Source organism: Takifugu flavidus, chromosome 4 (assembly GCF_003711565.1).
Source record: "Takifugu flavidus isolate HTHZ2018 chromosome 4, ASM371156v2, whole genome shotgun sequence".
In the NCBI taxonomy this organism is placed as follows: domain Eukaryota; kingdom Metazoa; phylum Chordata; class Actinopteri; order Tetraodontiformes; family Tetraodontidae; genus Takifugu; species Takifugu flavidus.
Genome location: NC_079523.1, coordinates 8448610 through 8469904, shown reverse-complemented (window position 1 = coordinate 8469904; position 21295 = coordinate 8448610). Strand labels below are relative to the sequence as shown.

The 21295-nt window shown below is 47.0% G+C and overlaps 3 protein-coding genes across 9 annotated transcripts; 1 reads left to right on the top strand and 2 right to left on the bottom strand.

The window, feature by feature from the left end:
• Positions 1 to 768: 768 nt before the first annotated feature.
• Positions 769 to 7029, bottom strand: LOC130524001 (alpha-1,3-galactosyltransferase 2-like). Of its 3 annotated transcripts, XM_057029693.1 has the most exons (7): positions 6646 to 7029; positions 5923 to 5972; positions 5796 to 5841; positions 5619 to 5708; positions 4827 to 4922; positions 3699 to 3836; positions 769 to 3067 (listed from the first exon to the last, which is right to left on the bottom strand). In XM_057029693.1, exons 3-7 carry the CDS (start codon positions 5798 to 5800, stop codon positions 2383 to 2385), a joined length of 1014 nt encoding a protein of 337 aa, XP_056885673.1. In that variant the 5' UTR covers positions 5801 to 5841; positions 5923 to 5972; positions 6646 to 7029; the 3' UTR covers positions 769 to 2382. The 3 variants fall into 3 exon arrangements, with proteins under 3 accessions (XP_056885673.1, XP_056885675.1, XP_056885672.1); XM_057029695.1 differs by lacking the exon at positions 5923 to 5972 and having other exon boundaries at positions 5796 to 5844; XM_057029692.1 differs by lacking the exon at positions 5923 to 5972 and having other exon boundaries at positions 6646 to 7027.
• A 3018-nt stretch (positions 7030 to 10047) lies between these two features.
• On the bottom strand, positions 10048 to 17098 carry znf362a (zinc finger protein 362a). Of its 4 annotated transcripts, none has more exons than XM_057029683.1 (9): positions 16658 to 17098; positions 14129 to 14192; positions 13651 to 13858; positions 13375 to 13500; positions 12796 to 13123; positions 12333 to 12557; positions 11322 to 11400; positions 11052 to 11210; positions 10048 to 10941 (listed from the first exon to the last, which is right to left on the bottom strand). In XM_057029683.1, the coding sequence occupies exons 2-9, from the start codon at positions 14189 to 14191 to the stop codon at positions 10822 to 10824; spliced, it is 1308 nt and encodes a 435-aa protein (XP_056885663.1). In that variant the 5' UTR covers position 14192; positions 16658 to 17098; the 3' UTR covers positions 10048 to 10821. The 4 variants fall into 4 exon arrangements, with proteins under 4 accessions (XP_056885663.1, XP_056885661.1, XP_056885665.1 ...); XM_057029681.1 differs by having other exon boundaries at positions 13651 to 13891; positions 16658 to 17095; XM_057029685.1 differs by lacking the exon at positions 16658 to 17098 and adding an exon at positions 15882 to 16621.
• Positions 17099 to 18628: 1530 nt separating this feature from the next.
• Positions 18629 to 21122, top strand: LOC130523999 (uncharacterized). Of its 2 annotated transcripts, XM_057029687.1 has the most exons (5): positions 18629 to 18736; positions 18809 to 18932; positions 19037 to 19255; positions 19388 to 20187; positions 20266 to 21122. In XM_057029687.1, exons 3-5 carry the CDS (start codon positions 19108 to 19110, stop codon positions 20419 to 20421), a joined length of 1104 nt encoding a protein of 367 aa, XP_056885667.1. In that variant the 5' UTR covers positions 18629 to 18736; positions 18809 to 18932; positions 19037 to 19107; the 3' UTR covers positions 20422 to 21122. The 2 variants fall into 2 exon arrangements, with proteins under 2 accessions (XP_056885667.1, XP_056885666.1); XM_057029686.1 differs by having other exon boundaries at positions 18630 to 18736; positions 19388 to 21122.
• The last annotated feature ends 173 nt before the right edge of the window (positions 21123 to 21295 follow it).

Here is a 21295-nt window from a genome sequence, read left to right as displayed (position 1 = left end):
AATTTTCAGTAAAAATGATTACGGTATTCTTTAAAGTTGTAGTCCAGTGATGGCGCCATCTGGTGGTCAGAACGAGAAATTGCAAAGTGCTACCTTCAGCCTGAAGCAGCTGCGCACTATACCTGAAATATTTATATTAAAAGTTACTTCAGAAATTAAAAACAAATCGCACTAATCTCTGATTCGTTTATTTATTCCTTTATTTGACGAGAATATGTAGCGTTCTTCGTAGTTATTCCACAGTCCTCCTGCAGGGGGCAATATCGTACAACCTGAACCGAAAGAAGCTTCTGCTTGGATTCCGATAATAAAACATCAAAGTGGACTCTAGCTGAGACCTAAACTTAGACCCAGCGACCCTCTCAAGCTTTGCGCTTTTACAAAGACTACACAGTGTTGTGGTTCTTCACGTCTGAGGGCAAAGACATTTGGATTTGGTTGGCAAAGTGAGGTGTGTAGAGAAGGGAGGTTCTTGCCATGATGGAGCAGACTCCTCAAGCAGACCAGGGCCCAAGACAACACATAGCTGACTTGACTGGACCCACAAAGTTTACAGTCATTGACAATGATCAATTGTATGAAATTTGTACCAATTTGACTTTTGTCATCTTTATATCAACCTGGACAGCAGTAATACTAAAGAAAAGAGCATGAAACCGAGGCTGAAGTTAGGAATAGAGCAAGGCTCTAAAGTTAAGGATATTGCTGCTGTGGGTAACATCTAGTTCATCCTTGTTTTGAGTGAATTTAAGACAAAATGAGCTACACTTTATCCAAAGATATTTTATTGAAAAGTGAATGTTAAATGAAAAGCCTAAAAAGTTGCCTGGACCTTAAAAAGTAGGAACAGGATGCAGTGCTGCTCACCCCAGATAAGAAATAGCCTTCTACCCTTTGCTGGCTTGAACTGCAGGGATATTTATGGAACATTCTCTTCAACACTTTTGTATTTGTGATACTCGGGTGGAATAGAAACTCCTTTGGTGCTGCTGAAACAAGTAAACATAGTCCACGTCGTCTCCCAAATAAACCCGAGTTGATCTGTGGCGTGAAAGCAAACTGCAGTTGGCAAAAGAAACAAAAAGAAAACATAGGGGGGATCACAGCCACAGCTTTCCCAGTGCTGCTCGTGATGAGTTACGGCTGCAAGCCTGGATCAGTGACCATATTAAGTGCCTTTCCCTCGCACGTGCCGAGTGCAGCGATGCCACTGTGGTCGCCTGTTGCTCAGTGCAGACGCAGCAAAAACAGGGGAGACGCTGTTAAAGAATCCGCTGGCAGCTTGTTGCCTCCTGCCTGGTGGTGAATTCTGTTAGCACAGTCTTTGAGTAGCACTAACAAAAGGGTGAGCCTGAGGCAAGCAATGTCCAACACGGCTCTGTCTGACACCCCTGAACCCGTTTCTGGTAAAAGCTGAACTGAGTTGCATTATTTAGGGTCATAAAAAAATCTAACTGACTACAATGCAAAATAAGAACTGCGTGAGGTAAATAAATCAGACAACACAAGCGCTCACAATTTCATCAAAATAAAGGCCAAAAATGAATGTCATAGCTCTGTTGTGGGTTAAATGCTTCCCAAAATATCAGTGTTCTTCTGGAGTTGGAGAAAACAAGGAGCTAAAATGTGTCAGAGGCAGCATACTGTCAGTGATCCATTCATATACATTCAGAGAGAGACCAGTCGTCAGGTGTACATAGACTGGAATGGATGCTAAGGCCATTTGTGAGACAAATACAACAGTGTAAATTACAAATTACACATACTTTTAAGCTGCAAAAGGTTGGGAGTACATGTCAGCACACATCATGAAAATTCCTGAGACAGAAACAAAGTCTACTTGAGTCTGAGCCCTTTTAATTAATTTCATTTAATTTAATTAATAACTAAAGATATATGTTAATGAATGTTCTCATTAGACGAGAATCTTTGGAATTCATGTAAACTTCCGTTCTCCTCTTATCTAACAAGCCTCTTGGATAAGAGGGGAAATGTCTAAAAAAAACCTGCCAGAAGTCCAATTTTATTCAGCCAAAGAAACTAAAGGGCTGGTTAATCTTTAAAGCTATTGTTCTTTATTTTTATTTAAATTTGTCTTTAAAGTGAGAGTTTGTTGTTGGTAGATTGTAACATCTGAAAATGCGCAGGCAGCAGAAAGCGTCAGCAAGAACTTGTTTTTTATTTACTGTTAGATAAAAAAAAACTTGTGTGTGAAAAGATCTCGACTGAAGCCGTATCAAAAGTCCTAACCCTGGGCTCAAATGTGTACAAAATCCAAGGTAGAGAGGCAAAAATGATTAGAAAAACACCCGCTCGGATCCACCACAGACTGTGCTTGTCCAACACTTTACCTGCCATCTCTCAAATGCATTCCCAAACTTGTCAAAAAGAACGTAGCCTTGTGTAGTCTTTGGGCGCCCAGAGGAGTCGGGGAATGTGGATGTCTGTCCTGTAGCCGATATCGGGGTCCCAGCAGTACTCTGGAGAGAGCACCCGACTTGGTTTGTTAAGCAACATGTACTTGTTGAGGTGGCTCTCGTCGTGCCACAGAGCCTCCACGTTGTTCTTTTTATCCTCCATGATGCTCTTGTAGCAGGTCTCCGTCAGGGCCTTCACACTCTCCCACGAGCCTCCGAAGACGGCGGCGTGATAGTAGAAGTCGCCATTTTCCATGTACGCCACGGATTTGGGGTTGCGGTCGTACGTGTACAGCCTCTTCGGGAGACGGTAGTAGTAGGCGTGGAGCAGCGCCACCGACTCCCCCAGAGCCTCCGGACCGAACCTTCCGGAAAACACCTGGTCCACATCGAAGCAGAAGACGTACTTGGATTGGTGGCGGATGTCCGACTCGATGGTGTCCGCTATCGTCTTCATCCTCATCATGGAGATGTCCTGCCAGCGGGAGGCTCTCTGCACCTGCAGCACCTTTAAGCGTCGCTGGGGACCCAGTTTGATGTGCGGGATCTTCTCTGGCTGGTCGGTGAACACGTAATAGGTGACGGGCAGACCCAACATAAAGTGGCGCTCCGCTGACTGCAGGAAGGCTTCCAGGTACGCGTCCAGGTACCTTTGAAGAGAAAAGACAGCCAATATCAGCTTTCATACCTAAGCCGCAGCTCAGAAATGCCTGGGATCATCCGACGCGCCTGTAATGAAGGACAGCTTCTGCTGCTCGCTCAGTGCTAACAAGAAGTGATTCTTTCATCAAGACAAACAAAAAGCCCACTGTGGTAATAAAGGATACACCACCACTCCCAGCAAATGGAACGCAGCCATTCTTGCACGCCTACTTTATTCTTGCATCCTCTGTAAACTCACTCAGCCGTTATATAATGCCATTACTGAGCAGCCACAGCGCCTAAAAAGGATGAACACATCCTGACGCCCAGTCATTTTCCAGATACCGCCCTCAGTGGGTGGTGTCATTGTAGTGCAGAAGGAAAGCACGTACACTATTTATGCTTCAGGCTTATGACAATGAATCGCTTCCTTTTATTTCTAACAAAATATTAATAATAATATATAATAATAACAAATAATTTTCTTCCCACAATGGTGAACAAATCAAAAGTGGGGCAGCAGATGAACGATACAACAACCCTGGGAACCAAAAATGAACAGCTTGCTGATTTTACGGAGTCCAAATGAGAAGGGAAAGGATGTCAGTTGGAATGGAACAAGCAGAAGAGGAGACCAACCTGCCGACGGCAAACACCGTCAGAGCCACAGAGGAGCCCTCCCGCTGGTGCGTCCGGTCGTACAGGTCAGGGTCGAACATTCCATCCCAGATAATGGGGGCCTTCCAGGGAGTGCACGTCTGCACGTCATCTCTCGACCTGGAATAGAAGGAGGCGGCGCCTCAGATCAGAACCTTCAGGAAACCACTCCCCTCAGTCTGCGGCAGCTGCGCTCTTCAGCATATTTCTGCCAGGCGTTTACCCCTGGACCACCGAAAGAGCACAGCAATAGACCTGCGAGTGAACTTTCGCCTCTTGTGTTCATCATTCATTCTCAGTTCAGACCACCCTCCCCCATTGCTCACACACACCATCACCTGTGGTGAAAGTGACACCAAGAACCGAACAAGAAGAAATAAAAAAAACTGTTTCATATCAACGAACTTCAGTTCACACAAACTGAAAACAGTCCCACCTGTGGGAAGTGATTATTTTCCATTCTGGGCTATGAAGCAGTAAAACTCAGCCTGGTTTATTATATTCACACTAGAACATAAATAAATTCATTTAGATTTCGGACTCTACTGAGCTCACAGTGCAGGGCTTTTAAACTGAGGGCGCCTTCAGGCCAGTGCAGTTGGGCCCGCTTTAAACGGACCAGAGCTCATTTCATAGGACACGCCGCTTCATCTGAGCAGGCTTGAAAGGTCATCCAAACTCTGGTGTGGGTCAAGCGAGCGAATTCTGTCTGCTTACAGAGTGAACGCACACGTAACCTATCTGGGTCCCGCAGACCAAAAAGGACGTGGTGAGTCTGAGGCAGCAGATGAGCAGATGATTATTGATACATGGTCAGGTGGTCATTGGATTTGTCTGTGGAGGACGTTTCAAACAGCTGTGATAATAACAGTGCTTTCTTTCACTTTCACTTATGTAGTGCAAAGCAAGCCATCTGTGAATTCCCCCACCCCAACGGATGGTTGTGATATGAAAACCCCATTCGGGTGGTTTGTAACAAGGTTAGATGGGAGTAACAGCCAAGGTAAATGACTTCACATGCACAAGGAGCACTCAGACGCTGCTGCTGCTGGGTTAAAAAGGCACGTCCACCATGAAACAACGGCCTTCACACTGGAAACAATGTCTGACCTGAGATCGAGGCTGGCATCCACGCTGTTGTCAAGGTTCAGCATGCTGCCGCTCTCCAGGGAGCATTTTCCCATTGGAATCAGGCCTATAAAGAAGCTGAAAGCAAACCAATGCCAGTTACTGAACAGAGAAGGTAATAATGAACGTCCAATCAACAGATAGCACATTACCTTTAGAACAGCCCTGTAATATAACCAGACACGTGTCATAAACTCCAGTTAATGTTTAATCTCCAGGACATCAGTCCTCCTAAATCATCACTCAACTGCATTTTTTTTTTTTTTTTTTTTTACAAAGCTACGTGTGCGTTGGAGATAAATGGGCAACCGAACTTGGACGATGGTTTTAGGGAGATAAGAAGAGGGCTTACAGAGGGGAATTGCATGGGTGGAGCATGAAGGCCGAAGGCCCGGCATTATTCACATGGTTCTGTATTTAGCATTCTGCAAACATGCTCAGAGACGACACACGCACCAAAAATAAACAAGGAAGCCGGGGGGTGTGGGGGGGTGGGGGGTGGGGGGGTTAGTAGGGGAAGTGGTATCTAGTCCTGGAAAATTTCAGTTCTGATGCCACTGAGCAGGTGTCTTGTTTTCTGAGCTAATGCAAACCAAAGCAGAGGCATCTGGTACTGGTTCCTCTGACCCTGGAGCTCTTAGGTTCTGATATAAGAGGGGGCAACCACAGAGCCAAATTGTGGGCAAAAAAGAATACACATAAAGAACACCGGATGCAAACGGCATGACTTTAACTATAAATGGCTGAGCTGGTCCACGGGGACCTTGCACTAACTTCATAGACGGATTGGAGTAGAAGAGGAGGCCGAGGAGGAAAGGAAGGCATAGCAGAAACTTCCAGAAACTCTTCATCTTGTAAACAGATCTGCAGGATTGGAGCCAAGACAGTTATCAGCAAACATTGATGGCTCGCCGACAGAAACAGCAGGCGCGGATCAAAGGTGCCACATACCTCATTGTTGGAAACCGTGTCCCAGGTCAGCACAACCTGAAGTCAACTGTTGAAGAAAATGAGAGGGGCCGTGTGATCACATATTCAGCGGAGACACGCAGGGTGGACAGGGCAGATTTAATCTCACCAGCCATGAATTCAGTGTGTTCAACACAGACTTCCTCCAAGTTCCTGGTGCTACACATTAAACGAGGTTCTGTCAGCAACCAGTCAGAGACCACTAAAGGTGGTTCTCAAGACCTTTTTGACCTTCATTTATAAGCAGAGGAGTAAACAGCCGCCGCTGACATGCTGGAAAAATGCAAATCTCCAGAGTAGTCAAGCCAGAAGAACCAGTTCCTCTTTATGATGCGCACAAAATAAAGTCAAAAGACATTTCTGGCCACGTGACCCTTCCTGTACATTATTATATACTAGCAGACATTACTGAATATATTTATTACTGAATATACTAGAATAAAACGTTGTAGGCTGGGACTTACAAACTTTTATGGGTATGTCGGTCTGGTTTTAATTTACCTCTTACGGGCTAAATTCTCTTCCACAGACCAATAAATTACGTAAGTGCGTCTATAAAAAGTTAGTCGAAAACACATGAGTAAATAACCCTTCGCTATCTCGGGAATATTAACGGGGCCGAATTTTAGAGCAACGTCGCAGCGTTTGTTTCCCAGTTAAAGCGGGCTGTTGTCTGCTCAGCAAAGGCAAATGTTGCGTTCTCATTCTGAAGAATTTAACCGGAAACGCGCAGCCAGGTCTCAGAAGCTCAACGCAATTGATTTCCAAGCAACTTCATCGAGCCAAACGGCCGTTCTGATGGTTCACAGGGGAGGAGTTGCTGCTGGCCTACCTTTCCGACGATGTCACCCGTACATGACCGAAAATCCTGAGAAAAGAAAAAGTCTGTGAGGAGGGGGGTGGGGGCGTAAAACTTCACCCGAGCGGAGCGGAGCGCACGCGGTAGTATCGGCGTGGAAACCCCGCTGGGTGGCCCGGGCTTGTCACGTCTTTCCGCCACTCAACGTGAACACCAGTGACCTAGGAGTGGTCCCCCCTCCCGCACCGTGCGGCTCCCTCTGACTTCACTTTCCACCGCCACCTGCGCGCGCGCAGACCCGCACCAGCTGCTGCGCGGCCACGCAGGAAAAGAAAGACACGAGACGGCACGCGGCTGTTTGAACGCTTCCTCGAGCTCAGCCCGTGCGTCTTTAAGTAGTTTCCAACAGGATAACACAAGTTCCGTCCGCGCGCCCACGCAGTCGCGCAGAGAGAGAGAGTCAGGGGTGGGGGCTGCGAGTTCAATGTCACCCAAATGGCTACGAGCTACGATTAAAGTTGTAGAATTTTCAATAAAAACAGTGGAGTCTATAGTTTCGTTTTGTTTTCTTGACCCTTTCATGGTCCCAGCCAGGGGGCCCCTTTGAGAGCACTTGTGGGTTCGGTACCTTGCTCAAAGGTGCCTGAAGGTTTGCTCTGAAGGCGTCGTTTCCCCCCCGCACACACCCACACACCTCCTACGACATCCTCAAAAGGGTGTCAAAAAGGATATAAAAAGTAACGAAACGAAAATATTTTTAAAAAACGGCATGAAACAAGACAAGCAAAAGAATGTGTCCCACCGAGGGACAAGTTTTATTATTGGACAGGACTGTCCATAGGGATTCGTGGGTTATGCTAAAAACAAAGGAAAATTAATTCCCATGTCAAGCTTCATGCATGATAAAGGGCCTGCGCTGGTCTCATTAGGATGAGTCTCCATTAAACTAAAGGATTCGTTTTCAGCCTGACATATTTAAGAGCACAACGGCGTGCATTTATCTGCATATACCTTTAAACCTTTGATTTCCCCCAAATCAAAGTCAAGGGGCTTTGTTACACAACCTTGAATTACCTCACAAAATGTAAGAAAATGATCTGCTGGTTTTAAGTTGAACAACCTCGATTAAAGGAAAATGCCTCAGATCTCCAAATGTTTAGAATCATAGTCTAACCCTCAAATTCAAGACCAGCGAGATATGGAGGAGGACCAACCCACTGAAGGTATTCCAATTACCTGCAGTATTTTTGGGCGCAAGTCACAACATGTGGAGAAATTCCAAGGTAGTTTTCTCTGGATACAATGACCTGGATGACTGAGAATTTACACAGACATGTGGAGAAATTAGCTGTTTGCACACGCCGAGTGCTCTGTTTCTAGTTTATTAATGTACTTACTAGTTATATTTGTTGCAAATGAATGGGTTTAATGGTAGTCTTTCCAAGGTAGTTTTCTCTGTCAACTGGACTGGGTTTCTTCTCTTGAAGACGTTTCGCCTTCTATCCAGAAGGCTTCTTCAGTTCTGAAATCGCTGGGGAGAGAGCTTGAAAATATATAGCCCCTGTGGACCATTAGCATGCTAATGATCTGGGTGGTTACCTGAGAGTCGTTAGCAGGGTCGTTGGTCAGGCCGTTCACCTAGTTTCTGTTGAGGTGTCTCCCCTTTGTCTGCTGGGTCACATGGTGGTGAGTCACTGGGTCTCCTGGAATGGTGTGAACGTTTGTTTTGCTGTTGGAAGGAGTGGAGGACTGCATTGTATGTGGGTGACAGGAAGTGCCTCAGGCCACCACCTCTGTTTAAGGATGGTTTTTCCAATTTGACATGGATAGCTTCCTTGACCCCCCTTTCAAACCAGCGGTCTTCTCTGGCCAGTATCCTTACTTGGCTGTCCTCGAAGGAGTGCCCACTCTCCTTTAAGTGTAAGTGGACTGCTGAATCCTGACCCGAAGAGGTGGCACGTCTGTGTTGTGCCATTCTTCTGTGGAGAGGTTGTTTGGTTTCCCCAATGTACAGTTCCTTGCATTCCTCCTGGCACTGTACAGCATAAACAACATTACTTTGTTTGGGTCTTGGTGTCTTGTCCTTTGGGTGTACTAACCTCTGTCTGAGAGTGTTGCTGGGTTTGAAATGAACCGGTATGTCGTGTTTCTGGAGGATCCTCCTAAACTTCTCCGAGACTCCAGACAGGTAAGGGATCAAAACGCTGCGGCGTTTGTTTCTCTCCTCCTCTCATTTGCTGAGGTCTCGCTTTCTTGAGGTCCTGGTGAAGGCCCAGTCTGGGTAGCCACATGTTTTGAGAGCTGTCTTAATGTGGTCCTGTTCCTTCTTTCTGCCTTGGGATGTGGTGGGTATTTCTCTGGCCCGGTGTTGGAGGGTTCTGATCACTTCCAACTTGTGTTCCAGTGGGTAGTGAGAGTCAAACTGAAGGTACTGGTCGGTATGTGTAGGTTTTCTGTAGACTTCGATGGTGAGATTTCTGTCCTCAGTGATCTTGACTGCGCAGTCCAGAAAGGCCAGACTGCTTCCTTTTGTATCTTCCCGGGTGAATTTTACATGCTCGTCTGTTTTGTTGAGGTGATCGGAGAACGCTTCCAATTCTTGTGTTTGAATTTTGACCCAGGTGTCGTCCACATACCTGAACCAGTGGCTTTGGCGCAGTTCCTGTGAAGGATGTCAGGGCCTGGGATTCCACCTTCTCCATGTATAGATTGGCAACTATGGGGGATACTGGTGAGCCCATGGCACAGCCATGTTTCACAGCCATGGTAGTCTTTCACATTTCCCAAGAGTTTCATCTCGGAAGTCTCTATCAGCTCTGTTCTCACTAAAATTTCAAATTGCACAATTATTACAAGAATGCATGTATAGACAGCACCTCCATAGATGTGACAGTAAATGTACGAATGCAGTGAATTGCAAATCTAATGAACCCACATTCTATTTATGAAGGGACATAGAAAACATCAAGCATGTAAGCGAAGATAATGTAGTATTCTAAGAAAAAACAGGTAATTTTGAAGGCAGTAAATGCTCTAGCAAACCAGGTTTTCAGTTTTCTGCCATTTTCTAAGCTTGTGTCTGTTTCCTTTTACTGGCTTTGTCATTAACCACCTATTCTGGGAGTCTGACAACTGTGTTGTTATAAAGTCTAAACTGTAGTGTACTATTCAGCTATGGAAGTAAATCAACTTCTCCATGCAGTTACGGTAACCTTTATTTCCCATTGTTGCCACACTGATTTAATTTCCCTATTTTTAAGACTCTATTGTGTTGACTCAGCACATAACACAATTGCACAGTTCTTCATTACATACTTTTGCTTTTACTTATCACTTTTTATCACAGGATAAAATAGTTCTTAATCTGTAAATTGTGATTTTATACAGGCATTATTAAAAAAAAACTGGGTAAAGGCATCAATTATCACACATGAGTTTCAAAGATTTCTTTTAATTGTGTAGAAACTATTTATTACTTACAGGCTGGGAGAAAAACAACATTATTTCTGTAGCTGGATTCTTTATAGAAAAACAGATTTACATTTGATACGTTCATTTACAGTAAATATAACGTAGTGATACATCTGTGAGTAAAACAAGTGCACATCCTTCATCTTAAATAACACTTGAGTTAAAATGATATAGAACAGAAACGCTCCTTAAGCTAGACACGGAGAATGCTAGAGTTAAAAAAATACTGTTATGGTGAAGCTTCAGTTACATATTATCTTTGAAAAAAAGGACGGATTTTGGGAAACAGTACAGTTCAGCTTAGTTTCCTGACTGGGTTACGGGATTTTTCCATCCAGTCTCACCCAAAATGAAAGTAACAGAAGCATCTAACACGGGCAGAAAGTGGCAAAAAGCAATCATTTTCCAGTTAAACTGGACATTGACAGAACGGAAGACCAGTTTTGAACAAAATCTATATAAATATTTTGTTTTCAGATTTGAGGAAATGTAAAAAAGACTGTAACACAAAAAGATATTCCACATAGCTGCCCGAGCTGGTTTTTCTGTATGTTTTTCTATGAAGATGCATACAAAATGAAGTTTATAGACCTGCCGCTTCTGCGCCTCAAAGTGCTGAGACGTCACCTTTGGGTGTCACCGATAACATTGTCAAGTGAGAGGAGGAAGCACTCGTTACCAGAGTGTCTCACCAATGCGGATACGGCGAGGAGCGTCCTCGCTGAGAGGGCGCGGGTCTCAGATGAGGGAGATCCGTAGGGGAATGGTGGGGGAGTCGGTGCCGTGCACAGGCGAGCGGTGGCAAACCAGATGCTCCACCATAGTGTGTTTGGACATGTGCTTCATGAGGTATGTCTCCTGGAGAAAAACAAGCACAAGGGCATAAACTGCTGCCGCCACAGCTGACTTGAGATGCTCAGGTCCCGGGGGCAGCGGGTGGTGGGGGTGGTGAGGGGCGGGGCACTCACTGAGGTGTAAGCCCGGCCGCACATGCTGCAGCAGTAGGCCTTGGCGTTTTTGATGGCGTGCGCGGGCAAGTGGGTCTGCAGCGAGGCGGAGTCTGAGTAGGCACGGAAACAGTTGGAGCATTTGAAAGGCTTGTCTTTGTTGTGCTGCCTCTGGTGAGACTTTTTAGATGTGGATGGGGGGGGGGCAAACAGACGGACAGAAAATCAAACCAGTGATGTCACAGCAAGGTTAAGGGTTTATTCCAGACCGTGAGGGCTGTTAATGATCACCTGCAGGTTGGAGAGCTGTGTGAAGGCCTTTTCACAGCCTGGATGGACACACCTGTAGGGACGGTCACCTGTGTGGATCCTTAAACACGACATAAACGCACAAACATGTCGGACGAGCAGAGTCACGAATTAGAGTTGAATTTGAGCGATCAGATCAGCATGGACAGGAAATTAGAATTAGGGCTTCACAACTTGGAGAAAATGTGCAGCACTCTGGAGTCGTTGGTTCAGTCACTGGTTCAGCGTAAAAAAGACGTCCTGGACAGGTCACCGGTACTTCAAAGGACACACACACGCACACACACACCCACACCTTGTCACATCTACCTTCACGTGTTTTAGACTGGGAGGAAACTGGAAAATCAGGATTCTGTGCAAACATCTCTCCAGCTGCCATTCAAATCCAGCACACTGTGCACGCTCCTTTTATTTGACCTTCCGCACAAACCACCCTAATATCCTTCTGTGCCACACAAACATCCTTTACTTCCAGCACTGTTGGAAAAAGAAGACAAATGTCTGATTGTCTCTTTTGAGCATGAAAGGCTCACACAGATCCAGCACTCTGTGTGCACGGCCACGAGTTTCTGATAAATTTGATTGCATCAGCAGTTGTGTGTTAATGAGTCGGGCTGACATGAGTGATCCTACAAACAGGTGCTGACCTTATGGCTTGAGTGATGCTGCTTCGTCCGAAATTGAAGTTTTCCAGAGAAAATTTAGGAGCAAGGGTTGGCCTTGTTTCTCCAGAATGTGCTGTTTTCAGCCTGTCAGGGTCAAGTTTCTTCTGACTAGTGTGTAAAGTGTACGTGGTGTCGCCTCTGTGCTGTTTTCTGTGTTTCCAACAGACTCGCTGGCTCTCTTCAAATGAAATAAATATATATATCACGACAATTTCTCCCCGTAAATGACCATCCAGCTAAAAATGTGTACTCTCTAGACATGCGTGACGGTCATGGTGGCGGCTGAAGGTAACGCATCCGTGCTGACATGAACATTGGAACCTCAGACCTGGTGTGCTGCTGCAGGTGAGACAGCTGCCGGAAACACCTCTCGCAGTAGGAGCAGCGGTACGGTTTGATGCCCAGGTGTATCCTCAGGTGCTGCGCCAGGTAGGACGCGTTCACGAAGGTCTTGGTGCAGTGAGGACACTTGTGGGCCTTCGCCTCTGTGTGCGTTTTAGAATGAATCTGCATGTCTGACTTGGAGAAGAATGTCAGCGGACAGATTTTACACCTGTGACCAGACAATAAGAGACGAGATGGCGCTGCATTAGTGCATGTTGCTCAAGTACAGTGTTAACTGATTAGCTTGATTAGCTGTTATGAGTCAGAGGGTTAAACATTCGTGACCATTCTTTAGTTACTTTGTTTGTTTGTACTCAACTCTGTCCTGCACATTTGTATCTGTGCACAAAAACTGCATTGAATGCTTTGATCTGTGAATAATTATTCAGCTGTGTGAGTCTTCTTGCCTGTACGTTTTCCCCTCTTTGGCAATGATGGAGGTGCAGGTCTGGTCGTGGCCCGAGGCCAGGATGGGGTAGGGCATGACCAAAAGCGAAGACCCATTCTCTGCTTTGATCCTCTTCCGACCACGCTCCGCCTTCGAAGGAGGGCCGAGGAGTCCCGCCAGGCCCCCGTTGGCTTTTCCAGGAAAGGAGGCTTGGCTGCAGGCTAGGCCTGACAGGAGGTGCGGTGTGGGGGCTCTGCTGAGACGGCAGTGGCTGCTGGAGGCGGGAGTGGTGGGGGACACAATCTCTGGGCTGCTCAGATTTCCAGTTTTGGATGCCAGCGCCACACCTTTTCAACACCAATATTCTTTGTCATTGAACAAACAGATTCCCGAAATGAGCCTTAACTTTTCATAATCACTGTAATAAAGACATTCAGCCTTGCAGTTTATAACCGCGAAATCAAAGCAATAAACTAACAAAGTAATAAACTAAAGCCTCATCAGGAGTGATGCACAAAGGCCACACCTGGTGCTTTCTTTGCATTTTACAACCTGGAAGACATGAGGTCTCAAAAACAGCTGTGCAAACTGTCATGACCTGAGACATGGTTGGTCCTGGGTGGGTGATCTATTAACTGACGCAGATGCCAGTCCTCCCAAAGTCCCCGGGCTTTTATGGCTGACTTATCATCCAGATTCAGGTTGACGTCCCCCAGAATACGACCTGTTGCAAGAGACAAAATGATAAAGAGATGGAACCAAAGCAAGTTTTTTCTTTTTTGTAAGGAAGTAGTTTACAGAACTAGAGGTGTAGGTGGCTGAAAACTCTGAGGATGCCGACTCCGAGTGGTGCGGGAGATTGTCGTGGCCCTACCTGTGACGGAGCTAGAGGCGGGACGAGCGTGCAGGGCCACATCAGGATGAGAGGGGATGTGTCCATGGAGAACCGGAATCTGCTGGCTTTTGGCAATCCCGTGCTGGATGGCATCCGTCTGGCTGGGAGGAGCCACCCCGGGTTGTTGGGAAAGGGCTGGGCCAGTGGGCAGATGAGGCGGTCTGATCTTCTCTGCCATCAGCTGCTCCTTGATTTTATTGATCAAGACTAGATTATCCAGCTGACAGCCGGAACAGGAGAACAGCCATCAGTTCGGTCACAATGTCGGAGGATGGCTCCCCCTAGAGGCCGATGTTTGAAACTACCCAAAATACTTTGTCTCAGATTCTTTTTAAAGATTATTCTTAGAGTTTAAGAACGACTTAGTCACGAATCTGTCATTTTGATGACAGTTTCATGAGCAAAATAATTCACATAAATAACACAATCTGTTAGCAGGACTAGCAGAGTCACTCACCTGACCAGGCACAGCAGGAGGTGGAGGCCAGAAATAGGGGTTGTTAAAGCGAGACTCAGCCATCCTGGAATAAAAACAAAGTGAGCGCTGCTTCTCCAGCTGTCCTTCAGCAGAATGTAGCTGTGATGCGTAGATATTGGTGGATGCGGTGGCTCGTTTATGTTTCTGTCAGTTGTGCGCCAAGTAAAATCACCGCCGCTGATGTGAAGCCCGACTGTTCGTGTTGAAGGAGAGAGTCCTCGGTGTTAAATATTATGTCAGTAGGTCCTCACCCGGGCAGCAGCTGTTTCACACTGCAACTTAAGAATAATGGGCCTGGTCCCATGGTGTTGTGTTTTCACACCAGTTATCCTCCTCACCCAAAAGTCTTTCACCCAAGCCTTCAGTGGAGGGACCTGAGAGGAGGTTTCTGCCATGGTGAGTGCAGCCACATGTTGATTTTTTTGGCCCTTTTGGCAGCATGCAGCCTAAAAGATAGGCTTTTTCGTGATTACATCTGGTTAGAGAATGCTGCCCAAAGCAGTTATCAGACAAAACACCAGTGTTTGTCTATGTTGTCAGATCTTCTGTTCTCGTCGACAAGTGGGGCCCCCGGCTGCTTTGTCTCTGCAGACTCTTCTCAGAACAGAGAAGACCTGAGTCATGTCTACAAGGGAAGATTAACTGAATGTGGGATATCTGAAATGAAGACGCCACACTCGTTTGTAAGTAACAACCAGTTATTATTGCCTTTTCTTTGTCAACAGGGTAGAAATGTTGGACTCCTAAAAGTGGCGATTACCCACAATTCCTGATCGTGGTATGGGCTCTGTTTTTTTAATGAGGGGGAGAGAGACTCCTACTGTTCAGATTTGGAGTCTTTCTTAAGCTTTTCACAGCTTGACCCTCTCTGAGGTTCCATTTTAAAACATTTTTGTGGCGTACTTTGGCACATCCCACCATTCCTTCATCTGTTTAGTTTAGCAGAGGAATAACATGGGCGAGAGCTGAAAGCCAAGGAAAATAAAGATGATGCATGCTACCCCCCACAACATGTTCTCCCAGTGATGCCAGGGTGGCCGGGGTCTTCAATGTCCCGACTGCTGCCAACCGCTTATTGAAACGATGCCATTTGTAGAGAAAACATTCACATGTAGCCAGTTACTGTGTTGTGCATGAACAACTGATAATGGAGGGGCCAGGGGCTTAAAACATGGCCGGTGTGGAGAAAAGAGCAGATGAGCATCAGCATCTTCAGCTGCTTCTGTATATTAAAATAACAGCTTTGACTGTTTTGGACTAAAACTACAATAATAAACAGACATGTCATCTTTGACCACTCAAAGCTCTTTACTTTAAAGTGCTAGTTGACCAGCAACTTCAGGAATAATATGCATGTAATAGTAACGCACATTTATACACTAAAGACGCAGGTTTGAAGTCTATTTTAGGGTTCGTGGTCGAGTAATGCTGTGAGGGATCGAACCCTCAACCTTCGGTTCACCATAGCGACCGCTGTACTACTGCTATCAATAATCAGCAGGTTCCACGATGGGGCAACTCAAAAAATTGATAAATCAGGGTGGAATTAAATAATCAATGTATTTAGTACAACTTTTGAACTTGCGTGTAACCTTTGAGCTTCATGTTTGTGGGCTTATTTTACAGATATACACAGTATAAAATCACTGGTGAAGCTTTAATTTAGCTGATGATCAGAGTCAAGGCCAAGGACTAAAATAATAATATACAGTAATATGCGTCTTGACTCTACCTGCACAGTTTGGCAATATGTTGTTGTTTTTTTTAAAAGTCGGCGATAGATTAAAAATGAGCTGCAGACAAATTGATCCAGTTCGTAAAGAAAACTTCTCATTTTGTCCGTCTGTCCAAGCTCCCGAGTCGCTTCAAAACCCAAACAGAGCTTTTAAAAAAACTGATAACGAGGCCGATGAGCATTTCAATGAGATATCTTCGTCCAGAAAGGCTCCTCCGCACCTCCTCGGCCTCCTCCGCTGCCTCTCCCACATTCTCAGACAGTTTATTAAAAAAAAAAAAAAATCAGACAAAAGGAAAACAAAAATGGCAGCCCGGTCTTATTTTTATAAGCACTGGACGCCATATTCTGCAGACCCGAATTTTGTGAAGAGACGCTTCCCCAGATGTGATTCAGCGCAGCGGCGACGCGTCAGGCGGTGGCGTTATTTGCATTAGGAGTAAGAAGGATTGTTTACTTTGATTTGCAGGTTTGAATAGCCCGGCTTGAGGAGGAGGGGAGGAAAACGCTTCCCGACACTTCCTACAGTGATCATCGCGCATTTGCTGGAACGCGTTGCGGCTCCTGAGCCATAAATCCAAACGTCGACGTTCACCGGCGCGTAACGAACGCTCCGACTTGAACGACAGAACCGAAGACATCGGCTGTCACGAAATGATTTTTTTTATTTTTTAGAATAAACTTTTGCACCACTTGAATAGTGACGGTCGCGAAGCGCAACACGACAGCTACGTGAGAGGGGGGGAAACAGATTTAGCATCGGGCGAACGTACCTGAGGCTGCCGGAGGAGAGATGTTTGATTCGGGATTATACTCCTCTTTCTGCTCGCTCCCTGCCGCGCCACAAACCTTCCGGGTCGCCTGCTGTTCACTTCTGGGTGCTGCAGGCAGGGGATTGTAGGAACAGTGAAACGAGTTTTAGCCCATTTTCCCCCCTGTTTTTCTGTAATTGATTTCCAGCCACATGTTGGGCGCGCCTATGCGCGGCAGCGCCGGGCTTCACATGCGCGGAGTTCATATCACACACGACCCTCCCACGCGGGGAGTGTGGCACTACGACTTTATTCATCATTAATAACAGTCTTCATAGCGCGTCTCCTAATTCGCTCCCGCGGGGTGTCAGAGTCGCAGCTCTCTACAAAAGACGCGTGCGTTGCGGCTCTCACGCCCGTCATGTACACTGAAACACACGAGCGTGTAATCCTCTCAGCAGCGGCATGACAGCCTGCTAATATGCGCCGTGCTTAGCTCAGCGGGAGGTGGCAGTGCTGCAACAGCCGCAGAGCTGGACGCGCAAAACGCGCAGCCGCACAGCGCAGCTGGTGAACGAGCACGCTTCTACGTGCACGAGGCCGATGAGGATGTGGAGGCCGCTCAGGGTGCTGCCACAGATGTCCTAAAGTGAAATGACAAATTATAACAAACCCGTAATGAATCCAGTCATGTGTCCATCACATGACATCACCAAAATCTGAATCAGGGAATCAGAATCAGGGTACTTTATTGATCCCTTTAGGGGGTGTCCATTAGGGAAATTAGCATCTCCCCAAAGAAACGTACAGCACTGTTTAAAAAAATTAAAAAATAATAAAAATTAAAATAGAATAAAATAAGAAATACAATAGAATAAATTAAAAATAGAATATAATATAAAACTATAGAAATGTAAATAAATGAACTGAATGAATGAATGAACTGAATGAATGGATGTCCCAGTATTATGTTATTGCAGTGTTGTTCCAGTTCTCCTGTTGGCCCTCCTCCCCCCCAGTGAGGAGTTGAACAGCCTGATGGCTCGGGGGATGAATGAGTTCCCCAGTCTGTTTGTCCTGTACTTGGGGAGGCGCAGCCTCTGGCTGATCAGGCTTCTCTGGCTGTGAATGACAGTGTGCAGAGGGTGGCGGTCATTGTCCAAAACATGTGCAGTAAAAACATACTGAACACGCCACATGAAGGAAGCCTGCAGACCTGTTCACCATTGTGCCGGTGAACCAACCTGCTTCTTAGATCAATAGACTAACTAAACTTTCTCAAGTTTGTTTACGGACCAGCCCAACCAGCAGGACACATTTTATGACCGCGCTGGTGCCTGATCACGCCCCAAAGTGTGAGACAGACATGCAAATTCCCTCACATGCAGTAACCATGGCGACCCTTTGGTTTGACCTCACGTCTTTATGGTTTCTAGTGAGTGTGTCTTTCTGAATCATGTCTCAGCAGCTGGATTTGGCAGAGCTGGACTCATATTGAGGTGCAGTAATATGTTCAAAATACAATCACAGTGTCAATGCAGTGCTGGGTTTTACTAGGATCCCAAATTAAATGACAAACTATTGTCCCCTTAAAATAAAAATTCAACTCAAGCGCCACTTCATGGCTACGCTCACGGATGATGCCGGCGCCCATCGAGGAGCGTCTCTCCATCATCACAACAGGAAGTAAATCTCCAGCTAGACGGGCAGTGTGGTTACGCGCCTCTCAGGCTCATTTCCTTTGGTTAAATCAGCTGACTAGTCCTACTTTAACGAGTTCTGTGTGAAAGCGGAGCTTTATTGGACGGTAGTGACATAATATGACAGCTTTCCCTGAGGTCGACAGGCGCTCACACGCTACGACTCCTCGTTGTCAGTTGTCAGACGAGTTTTCCTGCCTGAACAAACAGGACCCATGGCTGCTCTCATCACCTCCTCCCAGGCCAGGTGCTGCAGCTCAGGGGGATAATGGGAGGGTGGAGGAGGAGGGGGGGGGGGAGGGGCACGGTCATTATCCTGTTGAGGGTGGAGCTGAGGGGGAGGTGAAGAGAGCCGCCTGACATGTTCAGAGCTCAGTCTGAAGGCTCCTGTCGACTCCAGGTAAGACCTCGCCGCTGTGTTTGATCGGCATTTGCATTGTTTCTCATTTGGAACCGATTTGAATTTTCACAGGGTGTTGCCGCGGTGATAACGACAGACGGTCAGATGTCGAGGAGTTTTGCCATTTGTGCTGACCACGGAGCAAAGGTGAACCGGTTCCTCTCGCGGACGCCAGCTTCAGCGTTGTCCCACAAAAGTAAACAACGCGAATATCGACCAGCAGAACCTTCAGCCTCACAGCCACGTGCACGTGAGCCTATCAAAGTGCACGTTCTAACTGTTTTGCGGTTTTTCTTCAAGCGCCTGAAATTCCAAAGCTTCACCGCCTTGAAGAATAAAGAAAACCTGTGTGTACAAGTTTGGCTGAAGTCATGGAAGGCGTGTTGGAGGCAGCGACGGCGTGGAGCGCCTGTAAACTGGCCTCCAGCCTCCTCGTGCTGCCTTGGCTTCCCGCCTCCTGCAACGCCGTCAGCTTCTGCTGCTGCTGCCTGCTGGTCTTCAGCGACGTCGCCGTCACAGGTGAGTTTAGGGGCGCTCTTTTGCCCCCTCCCGGGACCTCATGGAGGACCGAGACGGAAGGACTGGGCCCTGAATGTTGCGCAAGAAGCCTTTAAGAAGGTCCTGAGTTGGTCTTCTTGAACTGTTCTGCAGGGTTTCTGGCTTTTCTCTGCTTCTCCAAGTCCTGGCCCACTGAGCTGTCTCTGCCGGGCGACATCCTCGCCTTCCGCTTCCTGCTCTTCCTCAGCCACGTGTACGGCGCAGCCGTGCTCCTGTCCTGCCCTCTGATCACCCTGGAGGCCCTGAGCCGGCTGCGGCGGCCTCGGGTCGCCCCGAGTCAAGCAGACGGAGGACGCGCTTGCGTTGGGCAGGCGGCCGAGGAGACGGAGGACGGTGGCGCCCGCCCAGACGGAGAAAAGCGGCACTCTCATGGTGCCAGCTTCCTCTGCTGCCTGATAGTGTGGGTCGCCGTGCTCCTTCACGTCAGGTGGCGATGGATGCTGGAGGAAGTCCACGCCACCGCCTGTTTGCTCACGACCAACTCCCCCCTCACCTGTTTGCCCCGGCTCACCAGCTCCATGTCCAGCTGCGCCGGTCTCTATGTCGTCGTAACCTTCTTCCTCCTCCTCCTCCTCCTCCTGAAGCTGGACCTACGTACAGGCCACCAGGCCTCAGCAGAGCTGGCAGAAACACACATGCTGAACCAGAACCGCCTGCGGGGCCTGATTCCGGCGTGGGGGCTCCCTCGGACGTTGGCCTCGCCTTGTGTTGACCCAGAGAAAACAGTCAGCAGCTGCGTGGCTCCCAGGAGTCCTGCGATCAGCTCCCGCGAGCCTTTTCCCACAGGACAGAAACAGGAAAGGACAAAGAGCTCTAAACCTCTGACATTTGCGGCCGAGGCCCAGGAGGAGCGTGTGTGGTGTCGCCGGGCTTTTCCCTGCCTGGGGGTGGATGTAATTATGGGTTTAATGGGTGTGCTCTGCATCTTTGTGTTGCCTCTAATCCTCAGTATCAACATTGTCTTCATCCAGACTGTAGATCATCTGACGGAGCAGGCCGTCCGAGCTTTGGTTGCCGCTCCTGAGGCAGATAAAAGCGACCTGCCAACGTCTCACGAAGCCACAGGCAGCAGGTCGCAGCAGGGCAGCAGCTTCGCTCAGGCCGGGAGTAATGTGGACATTTGCTGAAAGGCGCTCAACAGGCAGGTCGAGGGGTGCTGGACGTGAGCGGAACGGGGCGCCGGGAGGCGTTTCTGGTTCAGGGCTATGATGTTTCTCTCAGCTGACTCAGGATTAAACTGCTGGGGGGGCGGAATGGAACGAGTCCACACTGGATCAGATACTGGCATAAAAGAATGTATTAGTGTTAAAATGCACAATGAAGATGATTCTGTTTCTCAGAGAAAGCACGGGTCATACTGGTAATTATTTTTCTAAATCATTTTCTTGGCTGGTGTACAACATAATTCACCAGACCTTAAACGATGTCAGAAATTATGTCAGTGTGCAATTTTTTTATACTGCTAAATATCCATTTTCTATGCTTGAAAATTTGATTTTAGTCCTGCGTCACTGTGTAGGACGCCTATATGTTGTTATTATGTTTACTGCAAGAAAAGCACAACACAAGTACACCTACAACAATACAGTTACATAAAGGACACATGTGTAACTGTAGGACCTTGAATTAAAAGGTTCACGGTTTACCTGGTAGATTATAATAATCTGCCAGGTAAAATAATAATAATTTTCTCAGTGATACCTGTAAATGCACAGAAAATCTACAACTATTGCTAGATTTGCTATCCACAAACACCCATCTCCTATTTGGAACTTGTGCGTTGGTTTTTACAAATAAAACGTTATTTTGAGAAGTTCTTTCTGCAAAACCATGCTGGTTCACTCAAAGCAACGCGGTCATCGGAACAGGTTGCAATCATAGCAAAATGGTGATCATTTCCATCATAAATCAGTGGTTTTTGTTTGCTTGTTAGAGGGTTTTGCTTGCAAATCTGCCGGGTGGATCAGGTACTGCATTCCTAGTGGTATGTAGCTAAGCCAG